Source organism: Mugil cephalus, chromosome 1 (genome assembly GCF_022458985.1).
Source record: "Mugil cephalus isolate CIBA_MC_2020 chromosome 1, CIBA_Mcephalus_1.1, whole genome shotgun sequence".
Lineage (NCBI taxonomy): Eukaryota > Metazoa > Chordata > Actinopteri > Mugiliformes > Mugilidae > Mugil > Mugil cephalus.
The window spans coordinates 35,715,249-35,740,204 of record NC_061770.1 but is presented as its reverse complement, the minus strand read 5'-3'; the positions used below and the strand labels follow the sequence as shown (position 1 = coordinate 35,740,204).

The window sequence follows — 24,956 nt, the reverse complement described above, 5'->3', positions numbered from 1 at the left end:
TGGATAGTTACAGAAGGTAACCCTGGTTCTATGAATGAAGCTGAACATGCCACCGTATGGGTCACCCTCTCCGAGAGTGAGCTGTTTCAGCAGACAAATGGCAAATTAACACCTCTGACCTCATGTGCAATCGGAGCCTACTTATACACGTGATCACCTGTCTCTTTTCTAACCAGCTTACTGACTGACAATGCAAGCTGGCGTGTTGACTTCAATTCATAGAACCACGGTTACCTTTTGCAACCACCCATGAGGCAAAAACCACTCAGGACAGTCGTTCACTCTGAAGAAAAGTCCTTTACTGAAGAAAATAAAGCCTTGGGGCAGAATGCCAGGGTCATGGTCTGGGCAACCCAACGGGCCAAGTGCTGTTTGGGCAGGGCATGGCTTTTCCTGGCACTCCCAAAGCAGACGAAGAGCTGGTCTGTAACCCTAACTGAGGCTGTACATGATGTATGCCCTCAGGGACCGAACTGGACAGAGTAAGTGCAGCTGTAACTGCATTACGCAGTATTCCCCAGAATGCACGTCCACTCTAGTGAACCAGTCCTGATTCCATATTGACGACAGAAGACTTGACAACCGAAGCATGCGAAAGGGGAAGCTGTTGAATCCTTTCAGGTTCAAGATAGGATGGAGACTGCTGTCTGTTTTTGTAACCAAGAAGTAGCCTGAATAAAACCAGGGGCGCGCCTCGCTGCTGGGGACTGGCATTATTGCCCCTTTCTGCAGAAGACGACCTCTGCGGCAAGGGAACTACCCCGTTGTGCACGAGTGTCATGGTTTGTCTGTCTTTTATTTTGTGACTCATGTTTCATTGGTTTCACCTGCTGTGATTTCCCTGATCTGTTTCACCTGTGTCTTGGCAGCGCTGAGCCATCTTGTGTATATGTAGCCCTGCCTTCCCCTTGTTCCTTGTCGCGTCAGTTAATGTCTTCATGCCATGTTCCATGTTCCCACGACAGCTGATCTCTGGGCAGTGAAGACATGACACAACAATTGTTCCATGTTTTCATGCCATGTTGATGATTTCTTTTGATTTTTGGATTTTGGATTTACCTGCCTCGCGCAGCGCATTTTGTTAATTATTAAATACCTTTTGTTTGACTTCCCTGCCTGCCAGAACTTTATCACGAGTGGCAAACAATTCATAAAGACCAGGAAGACTGACAGAACAGCATTACCTGCACAGATTAAACATGAAAAAAAGTACCTGTAAAATAAATGTTCCTGCACCTTTCCTCCTAACCTGAAAATGTAAACAGAAAACAACAAAATTTATGTCACAGTCCAAAGTCCCAACTGTTTATGGTGCCCGGTTTATTTGAATTGTCTATCATACTGTTGCTGTCCCAGATCTTGCCGGTTCTTGATGAAGCTACTGATAAGGTGTTCTCTGTTGTACACCTACAAGTGTTGCCATGTTCCCGTAAAAGTATAATAAACTTCCATGTCAATGAAAGTGAAAGAACAGCTTTCCACAGGTGATCTGCCACGTGACAGTAAGAGTGTATAAAAACATTTTTCATGGGTTATCTTTTCACATTTTCCTTCACCGCCTGCATGGCTGCTGTCCTTCCTTTCACCCAGAAGGTAAAATCATTGACACTGAATAATATGAGCATCGTAGCGAAGACTGTTAAATATTATATCGTAAACTCTGTCATTTACCGTAATGCTTTTTTAATTTGTCAAGTTCAGAGTGTTTTAGCTGCAGCTGTGATGGCAGGACTGGGTAGGTCCAGAACCTCCAAAGGCCTCCTCCTCATCTTGTCTCTGTATCTGGTTCACGTCGCAAGTTCAGAGATTGACAAGGAGAAACTTGTAAATTAATTTACTTATCCTTTCGTTTATGATGTAAAATACTGCCATTTTTGTGTGCACATATAATTGCGGCTATTACAAGCCATCGTGGGCCTATTAACAGTTTTAGTATCCTTCATTTACAGGTACACGATGTTCTTGAGAAGCTTAAGAAAGCTCTCGTGATAAATATTCAGAAAACAACAGAAGCCGTAAACAAAATGAAGGTGGGTCAGTCAGTTGAACCACATATCATTCATAAATTTCAGATTCAGTAGCTCACATGATGGCTGAGTCTACATGGTAAAAATATACATCAGATTATTCTTTGTGATGAATCCACTGCAAAGGAAGAAGTACAACTCATGCAAGCCTATGATGTGTGATGAAATGTTTTTACTTATCTCTCAGGTAGCGTACGAGAAGAGAGTGGCAGATGCGTCAAGAGAACACGATGAAAGAAAAAAGCAGCTTGCCACTATTGTGGAAATAGTGAAGGAAGCATCAGATGAATTTCCACCACTGGTAAAAGTGCCAAACATGGTGAAGCGTTTCTGCGACATCATGAAAGCTGAGACAGACAGGACGATTCACGCCATGGCCGCAGATCTGAAGGAGAACGAAACTCAACTACAAAAGCAAAAGCAAATAGCACAAAAATATGTGGAATTATAACTTTAGTTTCCGTCTTTATGGCTGTATGATTTTATGCTACTTTAGATTTTATGAAATGACCCTGAGATCATGGTTTCCTCTCTGTTTCTGACACACTATTTTTTGGCACTTTGTGTAAAACTTTACGCTATTAGGGTTTTTACTTTTTGTATTGGTTTAACACATTTAATATCTTTGCTCAGTGATAGTCTGCGACCCTATGTCAATATTGTCAGATGGCATTGCAGTTCTAAAGTCAGGATTTTAGTTGTTCCATTACATGACAACAGAAAAATATCTAAATGAAAACAGGTCTGTTGGGAACTACATTATAATCATTACCATGATTACATATGTGCACATATCAATACTAATTTCACACTGAATTTATTTGGTCCACACCTGTGGCCCCAGAGGTATCTCATTGGGTGATTTGAAGCAAGGGCCGGGACTGCACAGATCAGCTAGCTCATCTAACATAGCTAAATCATGTTTCATTCAATCATTGCACGATGAATCGAGTTCACAAAGTGGTTAGAGTGACAGTTAAGAGTTTACCTCTTAAGCAGGAATTGGAGATAAAAGGTTTGGGAGCACGTCAACTGGAGGATTTCATCATTTCTCAGGAGGGAAAAGACAAAATTAGGTAATTCAACCAGGAGTGGTTTAAGCAGAAAACTCAGTTAACCAGAGATCTTCAAAAGGGTCTAATTTTTTTTAATGAACTGATTACCTAATTTAGATATTGTTTGAATTATAATGGGATGATGGAGTAATGCGTAATTTGCGATACGTGTGTAGGTGTGTGTGAGGGGACACAACCTAACGGATCTGTTTACCTGTCTGTGGATCTGAAATGGCTGTTTTGCTACGGTTTATTATGTGGTGACTTTGTGTATATATGTGACTTTTGTTGATGTTAATGATTTGTTATTATATCTCTTTATTTCTCTGAAACATACATTAACTGCTGTTTTTAAAATAAAGGTAAAAATAATAGCATGATTCGTCTTTGTGCCGTATGATATGAATATGATACTACATGAACACCACTTTGGTATAGCATACCACAGTCAAAAACTGTTTAGAAACGTCTCTGTGGGACATTGGGAGGTAATTAACACACTTCTGCCATATTCTGAAAGACTATTTTTCAAATTATGAAAAACTGTATTTTCTAAATAGATTATAACTCTAAACAATTATGAAACAAAGATGGAAGGTGTAAACATATGAAAGAAAAAGGAAACCTTTGTCTTTTGTAGTATTTAGTGACCTCTAGCGGCCAAGCGAGAGAATATCACTAATTTCATCAACTGCATCAATGGACACAAGCCATGCAAAATTAAGGTATCTGTTGGGTTTCTGGTGAAGTTGAACCCAAATGCAGGGCACAGATAAAGGCAGAACCAGGAAAAAAATGGCTTTAATAAAAACTCTAAATGCAGTCTCAAGGGAAAGCATGGTATCAAAAAACAACAAAAAACAACACAACTACAATAATCAGGACAAGAACACAAGATGTCACACGGAACTGCATGGCAAATGGAGTGACATCACAGACAACTCAACAGAGAGGAAAAGGAAAGGCATGGCTATATATGCACACAGACAGAGAGACAGAGAGATTAACTAGACACAGGTGAAACTAATAAAGACGAAGCACACAAGAAGAAACTAACCCAACAATCACAATGGGGAAAAAACAAACACACTCCTACTTGGAGTGGTGGTAATTGTGTATGCACAAAAAAAAAAAAAAAAAAAATGTCTATATGCAAGAAAGAATCTACCAGTAAGTTGTTACTTATGTATTTCAACTTGAATAACGATTCTACAATAAAAGAGCTGCAGCCTTTTTTGTAAATTTAGAGGATTTTATGTAGAACGGCAGACTGAACTCTTTATGTGCATGATGTAATAATGAATTATTCTTCAGATCTTTATAATTTAATGCGAAATAGTGCAAACATATGCAGTTGGGTCATTAGTAACATACGTATGTTCTTTTTGATATTTATCTTCTTTTCAGTGGCATTACATACAGTGGGGGAAATAAGTATTTGATCCCCTGCTGAATTTGTAAGTTTGCCCACTTCCATAGAAATGATCAGACTCTGGTTTTTATGGTTGTTTACTGGTTATGGGTATAGACAGAATATCAGTCGAAATGCATAAAAACACACAATCTAAAGTTATAATTGTTATGTATTTTATATAGGGAATAAGTATTTATCCCACAATTCACTTAGAATTCGGCTCCTACAGATTGGCTGGTGCGCATGTGGCACACACTGTGCTCAGTCAACTAATTACCAATACTCCTGATCTTAACTCGTCATGTATATAAAGCACACCTGCTCTAAGAATCAGTTTTTACATTCCAACTTCTACGCACCATGGGCAAGACCAAAGAGCTGTCAAAGATGTCAGGGACAGGGATTGTGACCTGCACAAGGCTGGTATAGGTTACAAAACCATCAGCAAAGGCTTGGGTGAGAAGGTGACAACTATTGGTGCCATTATTCGCAGTAGAGTACCTATAAATGGACCATCAACTGTCTCGGTTGGAGTGAGGTTCATGATAAGAAAGGTGAGGGAGCAGCCTAAAAAACACGGCAGGAGCTTGTTAATGATCTGGAAGCAGTTGGGACCTACGTAACCACAAACAGTTGGCAACACACTGCGCCGTTATGATTGAACTCTTGCATTTGCCCGCAAGGTCCCCTGCTCAAGAAGGCACATGTACAATGGCCGCCTTAATGTTTGCCATGAACATCTAAATGACTCAGAGAAGCTTGAGAGAAAGTGCTGTGGTCTGACGAAACCAAAGTTGAGCTATTTGGCATTAACTCGACCCGCGTGTTTGAGGATGAAAAAACGTGAGTATGACCCAAAGAACACCATACCACGGTTAAGCATGGAGGTGGAAACATCATGTTTTGGGCTGTTTTTCAGCAAAGGGTACAGGCAATTCACCGCATTATGGGGCCAATGAATGCAGCCATGTACTGTAAAATCTTGGACAAAAACCTTCTTCCTCAGCCAAAGAAACACTGAAGATGCTCGTGGTGGGTTTCCAACATGACAATGACCCAAAACATACTGCCAGGACAGCAAAAGAGTGGTCAAGAAGAGCATATTAAGGTCATGGAGTGCTAGTCAGTCTCCAGAACCTTAACCCGATCGAAACTGTGGAGGAGCTGAACTCCGAGTTTCCAAGAGGCAGCCAAGAAAACTGAAGGATTTAGAGACTGTCTGTAAAGATGAATGGGCCAAAATCCCTCCTGCGCTGTGTGCAAACCTGGTGACCAACTACAAAAAACGTCTCATCGCTGTGCTTGCCAACAAAGGTTTCTTACATAGTACGACTTGTGTTGTGCTTGGATCAAATACTATTTCCTTTAAAAAATACATAACTATTTTAAACTTTTAGATGTGTGTTTTTTTATGCATTTCGACTGATATTCTGTCTATACCCATAACCAGCAAACAACCATAAAAACCAGAGTCTGATCATTTCTATGGAAGTGGGCAAACTTACAAATTCAGCAGGGGATCAAATACTTATTTCCCCCACTGTATATATGAGTTAAAGTTGTTAAAATAAAGGCATGATATATGTTTGTGTTTATTTTATTTTTTACATCAAAATCTCTAAATATCTAAAACATGTAGAGAAAAGTTAAGTTTTTCTGTTTTGATGCACTACGTTTGGACAATTGTATGACCTATTGAAGTAGGAGAGACTTCCTTCCAAAAGATTTTATTCAATAATGTTCACAATAAAAGAAATGTGGGAGTCTTTGGTGATTAAACCCAACTCTGACTTAATCATACGGAACAATTTTTGTTATCTATCGTTCTGGTTGTTGTATTTGTTTTAGCTTTGAGCTAGTGTAACCAGCTTTAGTGATTTAAGAGTGTTACAGTATAATAACAACTCTGGTTAGTTGTAAAACTCTGGCCAGGATCAGAAGATAATAAATTCGTAAGGGGCCAATGTGTTGAGCAACAATGAGTTAGGCAAGGGAAACATGTTTAGTAGCCTCTCTTGTATACACAAGGTCATATTATTTACACTGAATTCTTTAAACGACAAAAATCGACATATTGTTTTAACTTCATATATTAATCTTAAATCTCAACATATCTCAAACTTCAGTTCTTTGTTAGTTTTTTCTTTTAGTTGTACAACATTTATCAAATGCACTAATCATTTAAGTGCTCAAATATCTAGCTGTTTCTGTGAACAGTATCTCAACAATATTCATGGTAAGTAACCATATTCAATATAAATCATAACTTTAGCAAAATCATGTGCAAATGAGACACAAATATAGAAATAGAAAATAAGAAGTTGTCTTAGAGGTATCAAAAGAAGTATGCTTAATTACTCAAACACTTATAGGCCTATTCATGCCAGAGAAAATGTTTAAAGTTACTTAGAGGGTAGTTTTTGGTACATCACAGTTGAAATTAAATTTATTCTTCTAGTAGTTTGCACATTGCAAAATAAAATATGTTACCCTCATCATATGATTTACCAGTTTTTTTCCCTTTAAATTAAATTAACCTGTAATATATCCACTGCTCTCTTTCAGCGCTCTGAGGAGCTACAGAGTAATATCATTTTAGCAGCTAACGTTTCTTGGGTTTGTCAATGCCGAGTACTCTGATGTTAGAACCGAGCGGCTCTCCCAATGGACGGTAGGTAGATAGCCTGTTAGCCACATAGCTAGCATTAGCATGGATGACGACGGTAAGTGCTTTTATTTCGAGAAAATCAACTCGTCTTACCGACGTAACTCGTCTCCTTTGGGTAATCGCTCGCTCCGGACTTCCAGCAGGTAAGTGTACTGGCTTTTTTGTTGTTCTTCTTCTTTCTTTTTTTTTTTCTGTGTCTGCTAAGCTGATAGCTGCCCTCACTCCGTGGCTGAGACTAAGGAAAGACCGGGAAAACGACGCACGTTACCACACGAGCTGGACGTGGCCTGCGTTACGCCTGATTGGCTGGGAAGAAGGTTGCACGAGCGGTGCATTCAATTACAATTAGAATTTTTAAACTTTGTATAGGGGCAAATAAACTAATTAAATAATCACCCTCTTTTTTTTGTACACAGATATGACAATGGTTCTCAAAACATTTTAGAGTTGAAAATTAGCCAGCTAGCTAACACTAGCACATGTACTATTAGGTTGATTAAGGTGCAATGTCAGATGGAGATTCTGATGGGCTGGACTCAACTTGGACCGTGGGGGATTTAAATTTTTTAACTTCAATGATTCAATTTATAAAAGTAAGACAATGGGGGCAAGACAATACAAGGAAGTGGATGGGAGGGAGGGAAATGAGGATGAAGACAGAGGACTGACCGAACTCCTTAGGTTCATTGGTGATGCTAAATTAACCGTAGGTGTGAGTGTGAATGTTTGTCGGCCTCCCGCGACCCTCCAGAGGACAGAAAATGAAGAAATAAATAACTAAATTATGTGCATGCTTCTGTTTGAGTATGACTGACAGTAACATAGCAAAACTTTCAAAACTCCACAAAGCTCAAACCATAATAGCTCTCAGTATTTCTAGAAAACAATGCAATTTATCAAACTACCAATAGCCTGACAGTGAGAGTCTGTCACTTTGAATCGAACCTTGCAGAGGGTGATGTTTTTTGCTAGAGGCAGCCCATTTGTCAAACCCACCATCTGACACCAGCTTGTGTTTCTTAAACTGAGCAACACCATAGTGAGGCCAGTAATCTGTTTGTTTTCCTACAAATACAAGGCAGCTACTTAAACTTGTGTGATCGATCCAAACAAATATGGATGCTCTTATTATCCTGACATTTATTAACTGCTGCTGAACAACCACGAGCCAGGAAGAGATTTTTCTTGTTAACACTGAACATTTAATGGGGCCAATTAAATGAATTTGATCTGATCTAATTTCCTGATCTGAATGAATGACCTACCATCAGTCAGGTAAATAATTTGTTTACTGTTTATTTAAGAAAGGGACAGTGCAATTTCATAGAACACATGACTACCCATGGTTAAAAAAGCCAGAATTAGCCAGAAGGCTAGTTTTCATCTGTATCCCTGGCCTTGATGTAAAAAGGCAATAAGAAGCATACAATACATGTACAATATAATACAAGTACATAAACAACACTTACTGTATAATAAAAAAAAAAACAATCAAAATACAACACAACATTTTATCATAACATCAAAACATCAGAGCATCACAACATATTTTAGTGTTGGCAGCTATAGGTGTTGATAAGCCACGTTTTCAGTTTTTTTGTAAAGCCCTTGTATGTCGTGAGCAGTTTAATCTCCTCAGGTCAACTCGACAGTCAATACAAACAGTTAGAGCCTACTTACTTGTTTGGAGCTGCTTCACTACACAACAATGAAAGAAACGTTTCAGAGGAGGAAGTAGCTTGAACAAGGCTTCTTCAGCTACAAATCTGATCTGTTCTGAAAAATGATGAAGGCCACAAGAGGGCGCCGTCATCCTGCTAACCAGTGATGTAGTGGAGGTTAAAGCTCCTCAGCTCACTTTGTCCTCAGTTTGACTTCATCACATGTTATCAGGGAGATCAAATCACATTTAGAAGCTGGAAAAATGATCTGGTCCTGTCGGATGAAGGGCCACTTTTAAACGTCCTCTCATGTCCATATTTGTCTGGACTCTGTTTCTGTTGTTTTACCTGGTGATCAGAACATGTTCAAGTTCTCATTAAAGTTAAATTATTTCATATGATACACGTCACCATTTATTTATCAGCTCCACATTTTCTCCACAGGCTTTGTTTGAGATCCTGGAATAAAGACAGGAGACAGTCATTTGTTCATGTGTGACAAACAGCAGCTTTATTCATCATGTGAAGCTTCAGTTTGTTCTCCCATTAAATCTCTTGTTCAGTGATTTCATGCACAGATTCACTTCATCTACACAATCAGTTAGTTGGATTTAGGATATCGGCTATGTACAATCAAATAATGACTCACGTCCTGATTGATGATTGACTACAGTTGACATGAGCCCGTCTCTTCATCCCTATGAACAACAACATGTGGTCTCCAAACCAATCAATGGAAATATAATCGTAGATTTATTTCTTTCCAAACTCAGAACTAAATCTCTGTGATAAAGGAGGGTCTCCTGTTGAGGCCCATGCAGTAGAAGAGAGACAACAACATACAAACACATGAGACATTCAGTGCACAGACAAGTTCAGATTGTCATGTGGACAAATGTCAGTTTATGTGAATCAAAGTCATGGTGAACAGTGAGAGCCTCCATGGCTAAACAGACACAGGAAGAAGAAAACACAAACAAAGTCCAACATCAAGCAAACAACAAACCAGGAGATGACAAAGTACCACCCACAAAGTGTGATTGACAGCTGATCTCTGAGCAGTGAAGACATGACACAACAATGAGCTCTCAGCTACAACCATGGAGACCAAATCACCTGGAGACCAGAAGACAGATTTTATCCAACTGTCCCTGAAGAGACTTCTGTCTATTTGACTTTAATCAACTCAGCAGTGACTCCATCACCCAGAGGACGAAGTCCAGCATAGAGAGGCTGAGTGAATGTGGTCTGGACTCTGTGGAGGAGAGTCATGGTTTCAGAGATGCTGTAGAAGGACAGAAGACCTGCTCTGTGATCCAGGTACACTCCTACTCTGGAGGAACCAGGACCTGAGACGTCAGTTGAGACATTGCTGTACCAAAACCTGTAACTGTTTGTGTAACAATATAATGACCAAGATTTGTCATTTGATCCAAACAAACATTCACCTGACCACCCTGCTCTGCTGATATTCTTGTAGGCAACTGCTACAGCAACTCCTCCTCCTCTCCACTCCACCTCCCAGTAACAACGTCTAGTCAGACTCTCTCTACTCAGGACCTGACTCCAATGAGTGAATCTGTCTGGATGACCAGAATAAGACTGAGGTTGATTCATAAATGTTACTTTTCTGTTCCCCTCAGATAATAACAGCTCTGTGTTTGCTGTGTTTGGATCCAGTGTGATTTGACGTGAATATTTCCAGAATTCATCTCTGGTCTTTGGTTCTGGTTGTGGCAGTAAAACATCCACTTCAGTCACTGTCACTGAGGTGTTTGTCCATGTCTCTCTCAGAATGTCCTGTAGTTTCTGTCTGGTCTCTGTCACAGCTGCTTTCACGTCATCAAAGTTCCTTAAAGGACGAATCTTGATGCTGGATGAGTGTGTAGACTCACTGGGTGGTGGCAGTGAGGGGTAGTTGTGTAGAAACTGGTTGTGATCCTCTGTCTTTAAGAGCTGCTTCAGCTCGGAGCCTTTCCTCTCCAGCTCAGTGATCTGCTGCTCCAGCTTCTCCTCAACATCTTTGACTCGACTTTCTTCAGTTTCCTGCTGGGATCTGACCAGCTGCTCCACATCAGAGCTTCTTTTCTGGAGGAGACGGATCATCTCAGTGAAGATCTCCTTACTGTCCTCCACTGTTTTATCAGCAGAGTCTTTGATGGCCTTCAGCTCCTGTCTAAGAAGCTCCACATCTTTCTTTCTCTCCTGGATTCCCTGCAGGATGTTTTCTAGCATCACCTCCACCTCCTTCTGCTTCTCAGTCCTTTCTGCTGCAGCTGGGACTGTTTCATGGCCTTTATGTTCATCCATTGTGCAGAGATAACAGATAATCTGCTGATCAGTACGACAGAAAATCTTCATCACCTCATCATGACGAGAGCAGATGTTCTCCTGGAGCTTCTTGGAGGGCTCCACCAGCTTGTGTTTCTTGAACTGAGCAACATCATAGTGAGGTTGGAGGTGTTTCTCACAGTATGAAATCAGACAGAATAAACAGGACTTGAAGGCTTTCGTCTTCCTCCCAGTGCAGACATCACAGGCCACATCTTCAGGTCCAGCATAGCAGTGATCAGCTGGAGCAGCTTGAAGTCCAGTCGTCTTCAGCTGCTCCACTAACTCTGCTAACATGGTGTTTTTCTCCAGGACAGGCCTCGGTATGAAAGTCTTCCTGCACTGAGGGCAGCTGTAGATTCCCTTCTGGTCTTCTTCATCCCAGTGGCTTTTAATACAGTTCAAGCAGTAGCTGTGTCCACAGGGAATAGCCACAGGATCCTTCAGTAGATCCAGACAGATGGAACAAGAGAAGGTTTCTCTGTCCAGATGAACTCCTTTCTGCTCCATTTCTCCTGCCAGTGTCGATGACTGAGTGAGTTTCTGTTTGCTAGAAGTGATTCTAGTCTGAGCTCTGATCTGAACAACATGTGACTCTACAGTGAATGGAGCCAATCAGCTCTCACTCTTCACCACATGCTGGTTAGACCCATCTTCAATGTAGAGATCTAAAGGGGAGGGAACAAGGAAACATGAGGAAATATGAGTGGAGCTGCTCCAGGAAGAGGGAGGAGTTATCATCCTTTGACTCATTCCGGGAAGAGGAGCAGACGACAAAACAAATCAGAATAAAATCCACATCATTCAGAGTCATAGACGCCACAGACATGTTACAGTTGCACACTGATTCTACTGGATGAGCTTTTAATGCTGATTCATTCAGTCTCCTAAACAGATCAGTTATAAGCAGCTTTTATTTTAGTCATTAGAATTCTATTGGTCAGTCAACTGTTGATTCAGATACACAGATATGAAAACCAACACATTAACACGTATTTAATGACTCAAACATCAACTGTGGAGGTTTCATGTTGAAATCTTTGTTTCCTTCTTTTTAGTGCAGCAGCTAATAATCTGTGTGTGTTACTACAAATACACAGCAGCTACTTTACTTCTGTGATTGATCCAAACAAATATGGATGGAGAAGCTGGTGGAAAGGACCTAAACTGCTCTTATTATCCTGACATTTATTAACTGCTGCTGAACAACCATGAGCCAGGAAGAGATTTTCCTCGTTAACATTGAACATTTAATGGGGCAAATGTGAAAACGTTTGATCTGATCTGATTTCCTGATCTGAATGAATGACCTACCATCAGTCAGGTAAATAATCGACAGTCAATACAAACAGTTAGAGCCTACTTACTTGTTTGGAGCTGCTTCACTACACAACAGTAAAAGAAATGTTTCAGAGGAGGAAGTAGCTTCAACAAGGCTTCTTCAGCTACAAATCTGATCCGTTGTGAAATATGATGAAGGCCACAAGAGGGCGCCGTCATCCTGCTAACCAGGGATGTAGTGGAGGTTAAAGCTCCTCAGCTTACTCTGTCCTCAGTTTGACTTCATCACATGTTATCAGGGGGATCAAATCACATTAAGAAGCTGGGAAAATGATCTGGTCCTGTGGGATAAAAGGCCACTTCTAAATGTCCACTCATGTCCATATGTGTCTGAACTCTGTTTCTGTTGTTTTACCTGGTGACCAGAACATGTTCAAGTTCTCATTAAAGTTAAATTATTTCATATGATACACCTCACCATTTATTTATCAGCTCCACATTTTCTCCACAGACTTTGTTTGAGATCCTGGAATAAAGACAGGAGACGGTCATTTGTTCATGTGTGACAAACAGTAGCTTTATTCATCATGTGAAGCTTCAGTTTGTTCTCCCATTAAATCTCTTGTTCAGTGATTTCATGCACAGATTCACTTCATCTACACAATCAGTTAGTTGGACTCAGAATATCAGCTATGTACAATCAAATAATGACTCATGTCCTGATTGATGATTGACTACAGTTGACATGAGCTTGTCTCTTCATCCCTATGAACAACAACATGTGGTCTCCAAACCAATCAATGGAAATGTAATCATAGATTTCTTTCTTTACAAAGTCAGAACTAAATCTCTGTGATGAAGGAAGGTCTTCTGGTTTCTCTGTTGAGGCCCATGCAGTAGAAGAGAGACAACAACATACAAACACATCAACACAAATGTTCATGAGACATTCAGAGCACAGACAAGTTCAGATTGTCATGTGGACAAATGTCAGTTTATGTGAATCAAAGTCATGGTGAGCAATGAGAGCCTCCGTGGCTAAACAGACACAGGAAGAAGAAAACCCAAACAAAGTCCAACATCAAGCAAACAACAAACCAGGAGACGACAAAGTACCGCCCACAAAGTGTGACTGACAGCTGATCTCTGAGCAGTGAAGACATGACACGACAATGAGCTCTCAGCTACAACCATGGAGACCAAATCACCTGGAGACTAGAATACACATTTAACCAACTGTCCCTGAAGAGACTTCTGTCTATTTGACTTTAACCAACTCAGCAGTGACTCCATGACCCAGAGGACGAAGTCCAGCATAGAGAGGCTGAGTGAATGTGGTCTGGACTCTGTGGAGGAGAGTCATGGTTTCAGAAATGCTATAGAAGGACAGAAGACCTGCTCTGTGATCCAGGTACACTCCTACTCTGGAGGAAACAGGACCTGAGACGGCAGTTGAGACATTGTTGTACCAAAACCTGTAACTGTTTGTGTAACAATATAATGACCAAGATTTGTCATTTGATCCAAACAAACATTCACCTGACCACCCTGCTCTGCTGATATTCTTGTAGGCAACTGCTACACAAACTCCTCCTCCTCTCCTTTCCACCTCCCAGTAACAACGTCTAGTCAGACTCTCTCTACTCAGGACCTGATTCCAATGAGTGAATCTGTCTGGATGACCAGAATAAGACTGAGGTTGATTCATAAATTTTACTTTTCTGTTCCCCTCAGATAATAACAGCTCTGTGTTTGCTGTGTTTGGATCGAGTGTGATTTGACGTGAATATTTCCAGAATTCATCTCTGGTCTTTGGTTCTGGTTGTGGCAGTAAAACATCCACTTTCGTCACTGTCACTGAGGTGTTTGTCCATGTCTCTCTCAGAATGTCCTGTAGTTTCTCTCTGGTCTCTGTCACAGCTGCCTTCACGTCATCAAAGTTCCTCAGAGGACGAATCTTGATGCTGGATGAGTGTGTAGACTCACTGGGTGGTGGCAGTGAGGGGTAGTTAGGTAGAAACTGGTTGTGATCCTCTGTCTTTAAGAGCTGCTTCAGCTCGGAGCCTTTCCTCTCCAGCTCAGTGATCTGCTGCTCCAACTTCTCCTCAACATCTTTGACTCGACTCTCTTCAGTTTCCTGCTGGGATCTGACCAGCTGCTCCACATCAGAGCTTCTTTTCTGGAGGAGACGGATCATCTCAGTGAAGATCTCCTTACTGTCCTCCACTGTTTTATCAGCAGAGTCTTTTATGGCCTTCAGCTCCTGTCTAAGAAGCTCCACATCTTTCTTTCTCTCCTGGATTCCCTGCAGGATGTTTTCTAGCATCACCTCCACCTCCTTCTGCTTCTCAGTCCTTACTGCTGCAGCTGGGACTATTTCATGGCCTTTATGTTCATCCATTGTGCAGAGATAACAGATAATCTGCTGATCAGTAAGACAGAAAATCTTCATCACCTCATCATGACGAGAGCAGATGTTCTCCTGGAGCTTCTTGGAGGGCTCCACCAGCTTGTGTTTCTTGAACTGAGCAACATCATAGTGAGGTTGGAGGTGTTTCTCACAGTATGAAATCAGACAGAATAAACAGGACTTGAAGGCTTTCAGCTTCCTCCCAGTGCAGACATCACAGGCCACATCTTCAGGTCCAGCATAGCAGTGATCAGCTGGAGCAGCTTGGAGTCCAGTCGTCTTCAGCTGCTCCACTAACTCTGCTAACATGGTGTTTTTCTCCAGGACAGGCCTCGGTGTGAAAGTCTTCCTGCACTGAGGGCAGCTGTAGATTCCCTTCTGGTCTTCTTCATCCCAGTGGCTTTTAACACAGTTCATGCAGTAGTTGTGTCCACAGGGAATAGTCACAGGATCCTTCAGTAGATCCAGACAGATGGAACAAGAGAAGGTTTCTCCGTCCAGATGAACTCCTTTTTGCTCCATTTTTCCTCTCAGTGTCGACGACTGAGTGAGTTTCTGTTTCCTAGAAGTGAAACTAGTCTGAGCTCTGATCTGAACAACATGTGACTCTACAGTGAATGGAGCCAATCAGCTCTCACTCTTCACCACATGCTGGTTAGACCCATCTTCAATGTAGAGATCTAAAGGGGAGGGAACAAGGAAACATGAGGAAATATGAGTGGAGCTGCTCCAGGAAGAGGGAGGAGTTATCAGACTCTGACTTGTTCCAGGAAGAGGAGCAGACGACAAAACAAATCAGAATAAAATCCACATCATTCATGGTCATAGATGCCACAGACATGTTACAGTTGCACACTGATTCTACTGGATGAGCTTTTAATGCTGATTCATTCAGTCTCCTAAACAGATCAGTTATAAGCAGCTTTTATTTTAGTCATTAGAATTCTATTGGTCAGTCAACTGTTGATTCGGATACACAGATATGAAAACCAACACATTAACACGTATTTAATGATTCAAACATCAACTGTGGAGGTTTCATGTTGAAATCTTTGTTTCCTTTTTTTAGTGCAGCAGCTAATAATCTGTGTGTGTTACTACAAATACACAGCAGCTACTTTACTTCTGTGATTGATCCAAACAAATATGGATGGAGAAGCTGGTGGAAAGAACCTAAACTGCTCTTATTATCCTGATATTTATTAACTGCTGCTGAACAACCATGAGCCAGGAAGAGATTTTCCTTGTTAACACTGAGCATTTAATGGGGCCAATGTGAAAACATTTGATTTGGTCTGATTTCCTGATCTGAATGAATGACCTACCATCAGTCAGGTAAATAATCTACAGTCAATACAAACAGTTAGAGCCTACTTACTTGTTTGGAGCTGCTTCACTACACAACAGTGAAAGAAACGTTTCAGAGGAGGAAGTAGCTTGAACAAGGCTTCTTCAGCTACAAATCTGATCTGTTCTGAAATATGATGAAGGTCACAAGAGGGCGCCATCATCCCACTAACCAGGGATGTAGTGGAGGTTAAAGCTCCTCAACTCACTTTGTTCTCAGTTTGACTTCATCACATGTTATCAAGGAGATAAAATCACATTTAGAAGCTGGGAAAATGATCTGGTCCTGTGGGATAAAAGGCCACTTCTAAATGTCCACTCATGTCCATATGTGTCTGGACTCTGTTTCTGTTGTTTTACCTGTTGACCAGAACATGTTCAAGTTCTCATTAAAGTTAAATCATTTCATATTATACACGTCACCATTTATTTGTCAGCTCCACATTTTCTCCACGGGCTTTGTTTGAGATCCTGGAATAAAGACAGGAGACGGTCATTTGTTCATGTGTGACAAACAGCAGCTTTATTCATCATGTGAAGCTTCAGTTTGTTCTCCCATTAAATCTCTTGTTCAGTGATTTCATGCACAGATTCACTTCATCCACACAATCAGTTAGTTGGACTCAGAATATCAGCTACGTTCAATCAAATAATGACTCATGTCCTGATTGACGATTGACTACAGTTGACATGAGCTCGTCTCTTCATCCCTATGAACAACAACATGTGGTCTCCAAACCAATCAATGGAAATGTAATCGTAGATTTCTTTCTTTACAAAGTCAGAACTAAATCTCTGTGATGAAGGAAGGTCTTCTGGTTTCTCTGTTGAGGCCCATGCAGTAGAAGAGAGACAACAACATACAAACACATCAACACAAATGTTCATGAGACGTTCAGAGCACAGACAAGTTCAGATTGTCATGTGGACAAATGTCAGTTTATGTGAATCAAAGTCATGGTGAGCAGTGAGAGTCTCTGTGGCTAAACAGACACAGGAAGAAGAAAACACAAACAAAGTCCAACATCAAGCAAACAACAAACCAGGAGACGACAAAGTACCGCCCACAAAGTGTGATTGACAGCTGATCTCTGAGCAGTGAAGACATGACACAACAAGCTACATCAGCTACAACCATGGAGGCCAAATCACCTGGAGACTAGAATACACATTTAACCAACTGTCCCTGAAGAGACTTCTGTCTATTTGACTTTAACCAACTCAGCAGTGACTCCATGACCCAGAGGACGAAGTCCAGCATAGAGAGGCTGAGTGAATGTGGTCTGGACTCTGTAGAGGAGAGTCATGGTTTCAGAGATGCTATAGAAAGACAGAAGACCTGCTCTGTGATCCAGGTACACTCCTACTCTGGAGGAACCAGGACCTGAGACGTCAGTTGGGACATCGTTGTACCAAAACCTGTAACTGTCTGTGTCACAATCTAATGACCAAGATTTGTCATTGTATCCAAACAAACATTCATCTGACCACCCTGCTCTGCTGATATTCTTGTAGGCGACCACTAAAGTAACTCCTTCTCCTCTCCACTCCACCTCCCAGTAATAACGTCCAGTCACACTCTCTCTACCCAGGACCTGCCAATAATGAGTGAATCTGTCTGGATGATGAGGATAAGACTGAGGTTTATTCATAATTGTTACTTTCCTGTTCCCCTCAGATAATAACAGCTCTGTGTTTGCTGTGTTTGGATCCAGTGTGATTTGACGTGAATATTTCCAGAATTCATCTCTGGTCTTTGGCTCTGGTTGTGGCAGTAAAACATCCACTTCAGTCACTGTCACTGAGATGTTTGTCCATGTCTCTCTCAGAATGTCCTGTAGTTTCTCTCTGGTCTCTGTCACAGCTGCTTTCACGTCATCAAAGTACCTCAGAGGACGAATCTTGATGCTGGATGAGTGTGTAGACTCACTGGGTGGTGGCAGTGAGGGGTAGTTGTGTAGAAACTGGTTGTGATCCTCTGTGTGTAAGAGCTGCTTCAGCTCGGAGCCTTTCCTCTCCAGCTCAGTAATCTGCTGCTCCAGCTTCTCCTCAACATCTTTGACTCGACTCTCTTTAGTTTCCTGCTGGGATCTGACCAGCTGCTCCACATCAGAGCTTCTTTTCTGGAGGAGACGGATCATCTCAGTGAAGATCTCCTTTCTGTCCTCCACTGTTTTATCAGCAGAGTCTTTTATGGCCTTCAGCTCCTGTCTAAGAAGCTCCACATCTTTCTTTCTCTCCTGGATTCCCTGCAGGATGTTTTCTAGCATCACCTCCACCTCCTTCTGCTTCTCAGCCCTTTCTGCTGCAGCTGAGACTGTTTCATGGCCTTCATATTCATCCATTGTGCAGAGATAACAGATAATCTGCTGATCAGTACGACAGAAAATCTTCATCATCTCATCATGACGAGAGCAGATGTTCTCTTGAAGCTTCTAGGAGGGCTCCACCAGCTTGTGTTTCTTGAACTGAGCAACATCATAGTGAGGTTGGAGGGACTCACAGTATGAAATCAGACAGAATAAACAGGACTTGAAGGCTTTCAGCTTCCTCCCAGTGTAGACATCACAGGCCACATCTTCAGGTCCAGCATAGCAGTGATCAGCTGGAGCAGCTTGGAGTCCAGTCTTCTTCAGCTGCTTCACTAACTCTGCTAACATGGTGTGTTTCTCCAGGACAGGCCTCGGTATGAAAGTCTTCCTGCACTGAGGGCAGCTGTAGATTCCCTTCTGGTCTTCTTCATCCCAGTGACTTTTAACACAGTTTATGCAGTAGCTGTGTCCACAGGTAGTAGTCACAGGATCCTTCAGTGGATCCAGACAGATGGAACAAGAGATGGTCCCCAAACTCTGCTCAGTCTGCTGCTCCATTTCACCTCTCAGTGTTGATTCTCAGTTGATGAAAATGACCCTCTGATCTGAACAACATGTGTTTCTCACACCTTATCTTGGTTAACACCCACGTTCAAAGTGCAGATGTGAAGGGAAATATCAGGACAGAGCGGAACTGCTCCAAGAACAGGGAGGGGTCATCGGACTTTGACTCACTCCAGTAATGTAACACTGTGCAACAACCTTTTTTACATCAGAGCACTTTTAAAAATGTTGGCCAGCTCAGTTTGTAGGTGTTAAACTGCTGCTGGGATCTCTGGGTTTAAAGATGTCCCCATAGTTTTCATCATCAGCTCTTCTGTTCTCCTAAGACGAACTTTGTCTGAACCGTTTGAATCTTTATTTCTGAAAGTTTTTATTTTATTTTAAACACAAACAAAATCTGGATGGAATATTAAATAAACTAATGGATGAGATATGAAAAGTATGGGCCCCCTGACTAGTCTGCAGCTATTAAGCTCTATACGCTCAATAAGTGTTATGCACTGTGTATTGTGACTCCTTTCTATGAGAACCAGCGTTAGCTTCTTCAGGTATTTGAGCTATAGTAGTATCAGTATCTGTTTCAACTATTTCTAACCTTTATTTTACCAGGAACTTCTCACCAGAACCTAAAGTCTTCAAAGTACAACAGTGTTCAGGCCACTGCAGCAAGCAGGTCTATCACAACCTCTCACATTCACATCCAGTTAAAGATAAAAATGAAATCTGGTAAAATACCATGAACTAAAAACTCCATTAAACATGTGACAATTAGGGGACAGAGTTTTCTGCTTGCAAGTTTTAAATGCTCCACAGATATCTTATCCACATCACATGTTTTATTGTCTTTTAACACCATAATTGCATTATATATTTCTTGTGACTGTGAAGGTATTGCTCTTGACACAGTTGAAAAGCTTATAATAATGTTTCCTGCATAACTGAGAAATTTCCTTCCTTTCATTCTTCACCATTATCATACTTGTATCTGGATTTTGTTCTTTTAACCTACTGACTGTTCTGACATAGCCATACATAGAAGGGTTTGCCAAATGCCCGGTTGATGAATAAACTGACCAGATATTACAAACTTCAATGGAATGATGATGGACTGGTCTCATCTGTGGACTACACATGTACATTTGTTCCCAGTTATTCAGTTCTGGAGAGGCTGCCGAGCAGAAAAGGTGTTACCGTATTGAACATAACATGTAAACATAAGCTGCTGCCCTCCTGCAGAACTTACATTTAAATTGGTTTGTTGTTCTGTGGCTCTGACTTGGTTTAGTTGTTTGTCATATTGAAGGTTAGACACTACTTTTTCATTTGCAACTCTGTATCACATCCTACCTTAATGTCACTGTTAAACCACAAAATACTGTTGAGCAGCAACACACAGAAAAAGGGATTGCTTCCCTTTTTCTGTGTGTCACTCTCTCTTGTCGCGTTCATTTGTTTACTTACATCAGCTGACCAGCATCGTTCTCCATTGGCCTAGAGGCGGTCTTAAGTCTCCTGTTTCCAGGAAGTTTCTTAGTCTTTAGCTGCCATTTGGTTTCCTGTGTTAGGAGCAAACAGACTTGACCTCACACGTGAACCAGATTCAGAGGATGACGGTAAGTGTTTCTTCCTCTCTTTGTTTCTCTAGACAAACGTGACTTTCTCGTGTTTCTGTACGTTCTGGCCGTGCTGCTCGCCGGTTCTTTTAAACTGCAGACTGGACTATCATTACTTGGTGCCCTCAGAAATAAAGGTTTCTCTGCTGTTAGGAAGTTGAGGACATTTGGTGAGCTGTGGCAGCTCTTCAGTTGACTTTTACAAGTATTAGCTGGTGCCAAGTTTGCTAAAGCTATTTTTTTATTCCACTAATTCCACCATCTACTATTTTATCATATTTGTTTTGCTCAAATTTCTAATTAATATGGAAGTGAATCAAATTCTTTTTTCTCTACTGTGCCTGCTTGATACTCCAGCAAGAGGTTCCAGCAAGAGGGCGTAACATTAAATAGAGGAAGACACACAAGTTAAGACACTTGATGTTTGAAACAGAAGTTTACTGTCTGATTCTCTGAAGAACATCTGAGTTGCTGTAACAGACTAAACCACAAGATGAATTAAAACCACAACATCCGCACTACACCATGTTGCCACTGTAACAATCAGTGCATTTACATGCACGTGAAAAAAAATATTGCCTTAATCGGACTATAACAGGAGAACTTAAGTGCATGTAAACACGTTACTCCGATTAAAATCGGAGTTCTCATTATCCGATCTAGACAGCCAGATAATGTTTGTCAATTGGCTAATGCGTGTGCGCATGCTCCACAACCGCTGCGCTGGCGTGTGACAAAACAACAACAAAATCGTCCAAGAAAGCCGATCGCAGAAGAAGAAGAGAAACGGAGCTGTCTGAGGGATAGCGCGGATCTTACCTGCACCAGAAGTAGCGCGAACGTTACGTACGAGAATAAAAAATGTACTATTATCCGTCTGGTTGTTGTTTGAAACGCCGGTCTGAATGACTCTTGTTTGTTATATCACGTAATAGGTCAACCGTATTAACGTGCTATTATCCCGCTGAAAAGACACGTACCGCCACCTAGTGTGGAGGAGGAGAACAGTTATTCGATTTTCCTGCGCTGCATGTAAACTGAGACAAGGACTGTAGCGAGAAAGTTGAATTTTGAGCATAGCTCGATTAAGCGTGAAGTGCTGTGGTGTCAACGTTAGAGTTTTGACTTAGTTTATCAGATGAAACTGGCGCCACCTTGTGGCAAAACAGTGCAGTAGATTGTCCTGGTTGTATCTGCAGTGAGTGAGTGTTGATGACTCTTCACCTCTGTCTCCTCTGACAGGGACAAGATGATCTGCAGGATCCTGCTGCACATCGTCCTCAACTCATGTGTCTGTGGTGAGTTTAGAGATTGACTTGATCAAGTCCAAATCAATTGTCAGTCTTCATTGATGGAGCTGAAGTTCCAGTTCTCAGTGTGTCTGCTCCTCTCTTTCTCTCTCTGTCTCCTCAGCAGCAACATTTGAAGTGAATGTGACACAGAGCTCCTATCAGGCAGAGGAGAACCACCACATCACACTGGAGTGGACCTTCACCACCAAACCTGACATGTCTTTCACTTCACTGGACATCCTCTGTTTCCTGGTCACTGATCAGAAAGTCTCAGTCCTGTATCGTCTACGTGAAGGTGTTGAGGTGTCAGAGTCCCTGGATGAATGGTTTTCAGGACGAGTCCAGGGAGACAAAGACGTCCTCAGAGAAGGACGAATCAGACTTCATGTGTCCAGACTCAGGACTGATGACTCTGGTCAGTACCAGTGTGAAGTCAACACAGATTATGGCTCCAGATCTGGCAGATGTGAACTCAACGTCATTGGTAAATTGACAGAGTAGAAGTTACTAGAAGTCCTTTTTTAAAGATGTCGACTGTTTTTTGAGATGTGAGAAAGTATCAACTAATATTTTGATGTTCTTTCCAGCAGCTGCTGATCAGCCTCAAACTCAGAGACCAACGTTGAGTCCAGAACCAGAGACCGGAGGACAGGGGAGACTAAATGATGGACTAACAACTGTAGCAGCGTTAGCAGGAGCGGCATCAGCTCTGGTGTCTGTCTGTATTGTGGTTTGTTGTCAGAAACCAAGAAAGGTCGAAAAACACATAGAAATGTAGGTTTGTGTAAAAGCTAAGTCCTCCACTTACTTCCTTATTATTCAGTGTAAATGATGTTCCTGATAATCTGAGTTTAAATGAGTTCTTAAAGCATTAATAACTGAAGTCATTGTAAATAATTAGTCTTTATCAAATGATACAGTCATGGAGAGTCTTCATGAAACCTGCTCTGGATTATTCTGAAGCTCTCACACTTTAAAGAGTGAGTCAGTAGTTACAGATTGAGCTTTTGTGCAAAAGTTCTTGAGAAAACAAAGATGATTTCATTCTGGTTTTCTCCATCATCTGCTGCTTTGCTAACGTAAACATCACATATTCAAAACTCGAGTTAGTTCAACGTTTCTTGAAGACGTCCAACTATTCATCCGAGGCTTCTTCAGCTACAAATCTGATCTGTTCTGAAATGTGATGAAGGCCACAAGAGGGCACCGTCATCCTGCTAACCAGGGATGTAGTGAACTCTGTCCTCAGTTTGTTTCATCACATGTTATCAAGGAGATCAAATCACATTAAGAAGCTGGGAAAATGATCTGGTGCTTTCAGATCCCATGGGATAAAACACCCCTTCTATAAATCCACTCATGTCCATATGTATGTGGACACAGTTTCTGTTGTTTTGCCTGTTGATCAGAACGTATTCAAGTTACAGTGCTTGCATGAATCTGGGTTTAAAGTGCAGCCTTAACTTGAGGATATTCACATACAAACTGGAGGAATTACAAGTCCAGTTTCTTAAGGGGGTTTCTAGTGAACATGTCCAGTCATGTGGAACTTCCTTGTTCTCAGAGCACTACTATTAATGGTGCAACTTCCTGCGTGCTTCCCCTCCCCTGAGTCCACATTGTGCTGCTTTGCCTTATTACATTTTTGGTGTAAATACCTCCTATGTCTTTGCCTTCTCCTTTATACCTGCTTCATCTTTATACCTGATCTGCCTCTATGATGTGTTTATCTGTGGATCTTTAAGCTAAAATTTGTCACAAATCAATGTGAAGTTTTCCTCCAGCTTAGTTTAGCTGTATAGAGACACCGGGTGATTTCAGTCTAGTTATGGACTGATGTCCTTCATGTGTTTTTAGTTGTAGCATGTAGCCATGTGCTGCATGTAGGCTAGTTAGCGGCGAAATTTACAGCTAAGTCTGGACCTGTTTTCTAAACTTGGACTAAATGGTGTCAGCATTAATCTTGTGTTACGAATATTGTGTTAGGCACAGTTACATTTTTTTTTTTTGAGGTTTGCTGCCTTCAAGCTTTTGAATTGACTGTTAGACCACCTGCTGTTATTAATGCCACTGGCATTTTGTGAACTGACGCAGCTATAACAGAAATGTGAAGAGTGAATGAACACATATCTATCAACAAGCTATTCTCTGTATTCACAGCTATTTACTGACACTAGCTACAGTATCTTACTTCCTTGTAAAATACTTCCAATACAATTTCTGCACTCGTTATTTTCTCGACACATGCAGTTCTTATGTATTAAAAAGAAGTTTGGTGAATTTGGAGAAGTGTTGTGGTAATTGTGAGAAATTATCTCTGAAATTCATGTGACGCTTCTTGAATTCTCCAAGAATCTCAGACAGAGTCGTCCAGAGGAGAAACCCAGGAGAGATTGTGGTTTGCTCTGAGAGGAAAATACAGCATACAGCCATACAGCATGACCTCAACGTTTGTTTGAGGTCCCTGCTGCCAAGGAAACTATCACTTGAATGCACCAAGTTTAGCTCCTGTTGAATGTGGTTCAGTGTGTAAATATCAGTAGATAATTAATCTAGACCTCTGGTAGGTGATGATCAGACAGAACGTCTTTAGAAAACTGGTGCATTCAAAGCCGCAAGAGGCAGAGTGGCGCCACCCTGTGACAGAACAGTGCAGTACATCGTCCTGGTTGCAGGAGTGACCTTTGACCTGATGTGTTGATGACTCTTCATCTCTGTCAAGGTAGAATGTATGAACATCTATTGCAGGGTGCACATGTAAACACAGGATCCACATTTTGTCGCTTTCGGGTTTTACTTACAAAACACTGAGTTGCAGATGATTTTCCTACACAAAAAGGATGAAGAAACATTAAGATCATGTATAAATCCTTTTATAGAATAACAAATAAGTCTACTTTGTCAATCCACTCACTTCATTTATGCATCCGGTTTTATGGTAGTCTCACTCTAACTAGTTATGGACATGGCAATAGGTGATG

The 24,956-nt window shown here is 41.3% G+C and overlaps 3 protein-coding genes, 1 long non-coding RNA gene and 1 pseudogene across 7 annotated transcripts; 2 read left to right on the top strand and 3 right to left on the bottom strand.

Annotated features, from left to right (window-relative positions):
- The first annotated feature begins 1,335 nt into the window (after nucleotides 1-1,335).
- Nucleotides 1,336-3,462, top strand: LOC125020060. The gene is made up of 4 exons (XR_007114159.1): nucleotides 1,336-1,593; nucleotides 1,697-1,824; nucleotides 1,950-2,030; nucleotides 2,215-3,462. It is a non-coding gene; the product is annotated as an uncharacterized LOC125020060 (long non-coding RNA).
- A 6,839-nt stretch (nucleotides 3,463-10,301) lies between these two features.
- LOC124998857 (E3 ubiquitin/ISG15 ligase TRIM25-like) lies at nucleotides 10,302-12,023 on the bottom strand. Its single transcript, XM_047573468.1, has 2 exons — nucleotides 10,750-12,023; nucleotides 10,302-10,526 (listed from the first exon to the last, which is right to left on the bottom strand). The coding sequence occupies exons 1-2, from the start codon at nucleotides 11,664-11,666 to the stop codon at nucleotides 10,448-10,450; spliced, it is 996 nt and encodes a 331-aa protein (XP_047429424.1). The 5' UTR covers nucleotides 11,667-12,023; the 3' UTR covers nucleotides 10,302-10,447.
- Nucleotides 12,024-12,994: 971 nt separating this feature from the next.
- Nucleotides 12,995-15,568, bottom strand: LOC124998864 (tripartite motif-containing protein 16-like). The gene has a single exon (XM_047573482.1). The coding sequence runs from the start codon at nucleotides 15,367-15,369 to the stop codon at nucleotides 13,696-13,698; it is 1,674 nt and encodes a 557-aa protein (XP_047429438.1). The 5' UTR covers nucleotides 15,370-15,568; the 3' UTR covers nucleotides 12,995-13,695.
- A 1,126-nt stretch (nucleotides 15,569-16,694) lies between these two features.
- LOC125018723 lies at nucleotides 16,695-19,094 on the bottom strand (annotated as a pseudogene).
- A 1,462-nt stretch (nucleotides 19,095-20,556) lies between these two features.
- On the top strand, nucleotides 20,557-24,261 carry LOC125021931. 4 transcript variants are annotated; one of them, XM_047608408.1, is made up of 4 exons: nucleotides 20,557-20,683; nucleotides 21,926-21,981; nucleotides 22,100-22,459; nucleotides 22,563-24,261. In XM_047608408.1, exons 2-4 carry the CDS (start codon nucleotides 21,933-21,935, stop codon nucleotides 22,751-22,753), a joined length of 600 nt encoding a protein of 199 aa, XP_047464364.1. In that variant the 5' UTR covers nucleotides 20,557-20,683; nucleotides 21,926-21,932; the 3' UTR covers nucleotides 22,754-24,261. The 4 variants fall into 4 exon arrangements, with proteins under 4 accessions (XP_047464364.1, XP_047464286.1, XP_047464126.1 ...); XM_047608330.1 differs by having other exon boundaries at nucleotides 22,097-22,459; nucleotides 22,566-24,261; XM_047608170.1 differs by having other exon boundaries at nucleotides 22,097-22,459.
- Nucleotides 24,262-24,956: the final 695 nt, after the last annotated feature.

Coding starts and splice junctions, on each gene's coding strand:
- LOC124998857 (XM_047573468.1), bottom strand. CDS start 11,666: ATGGAGCAGAAAGGAGTTCATCTGGACAGAGAAACCTTCTCTTGTTCC. Junction 10,527..10,749: donor GAGGATCACAACCAGTTTCT/ACACAACTACCC, acceptor GATGAATTCTGG/AAATATTCACGTCAAATCAC.
- LOC124998864 (XM_047573482.1), bottom strand. CDS start 15,369: ATGGAGCAAAAAGGAGTTCATCTGGACGGAGAAACCTTCTCTTGTTCC.
- LOC125021931 (XM_047608170.1), top strand. CDS start 21,933: ATGATCTGCAGGATCCTGCTGCACATCGTCCTCAACTCATGTGTCTGT. Junction 21,982..22,096: donor CCTCAACTCATGTGTCTGTG/GTGAGTTTAGAG, acceptor CTGTCTCCTCAG/CAGCAACATTTGAAGTGAAT. Junction 22,460..22,562: donor ATGTGAACTCAACGTCATTG/GTAAATTGACAG, acceptor TGTTCTTTCCAG/CAGCTGCTGATCAGCCTCAA.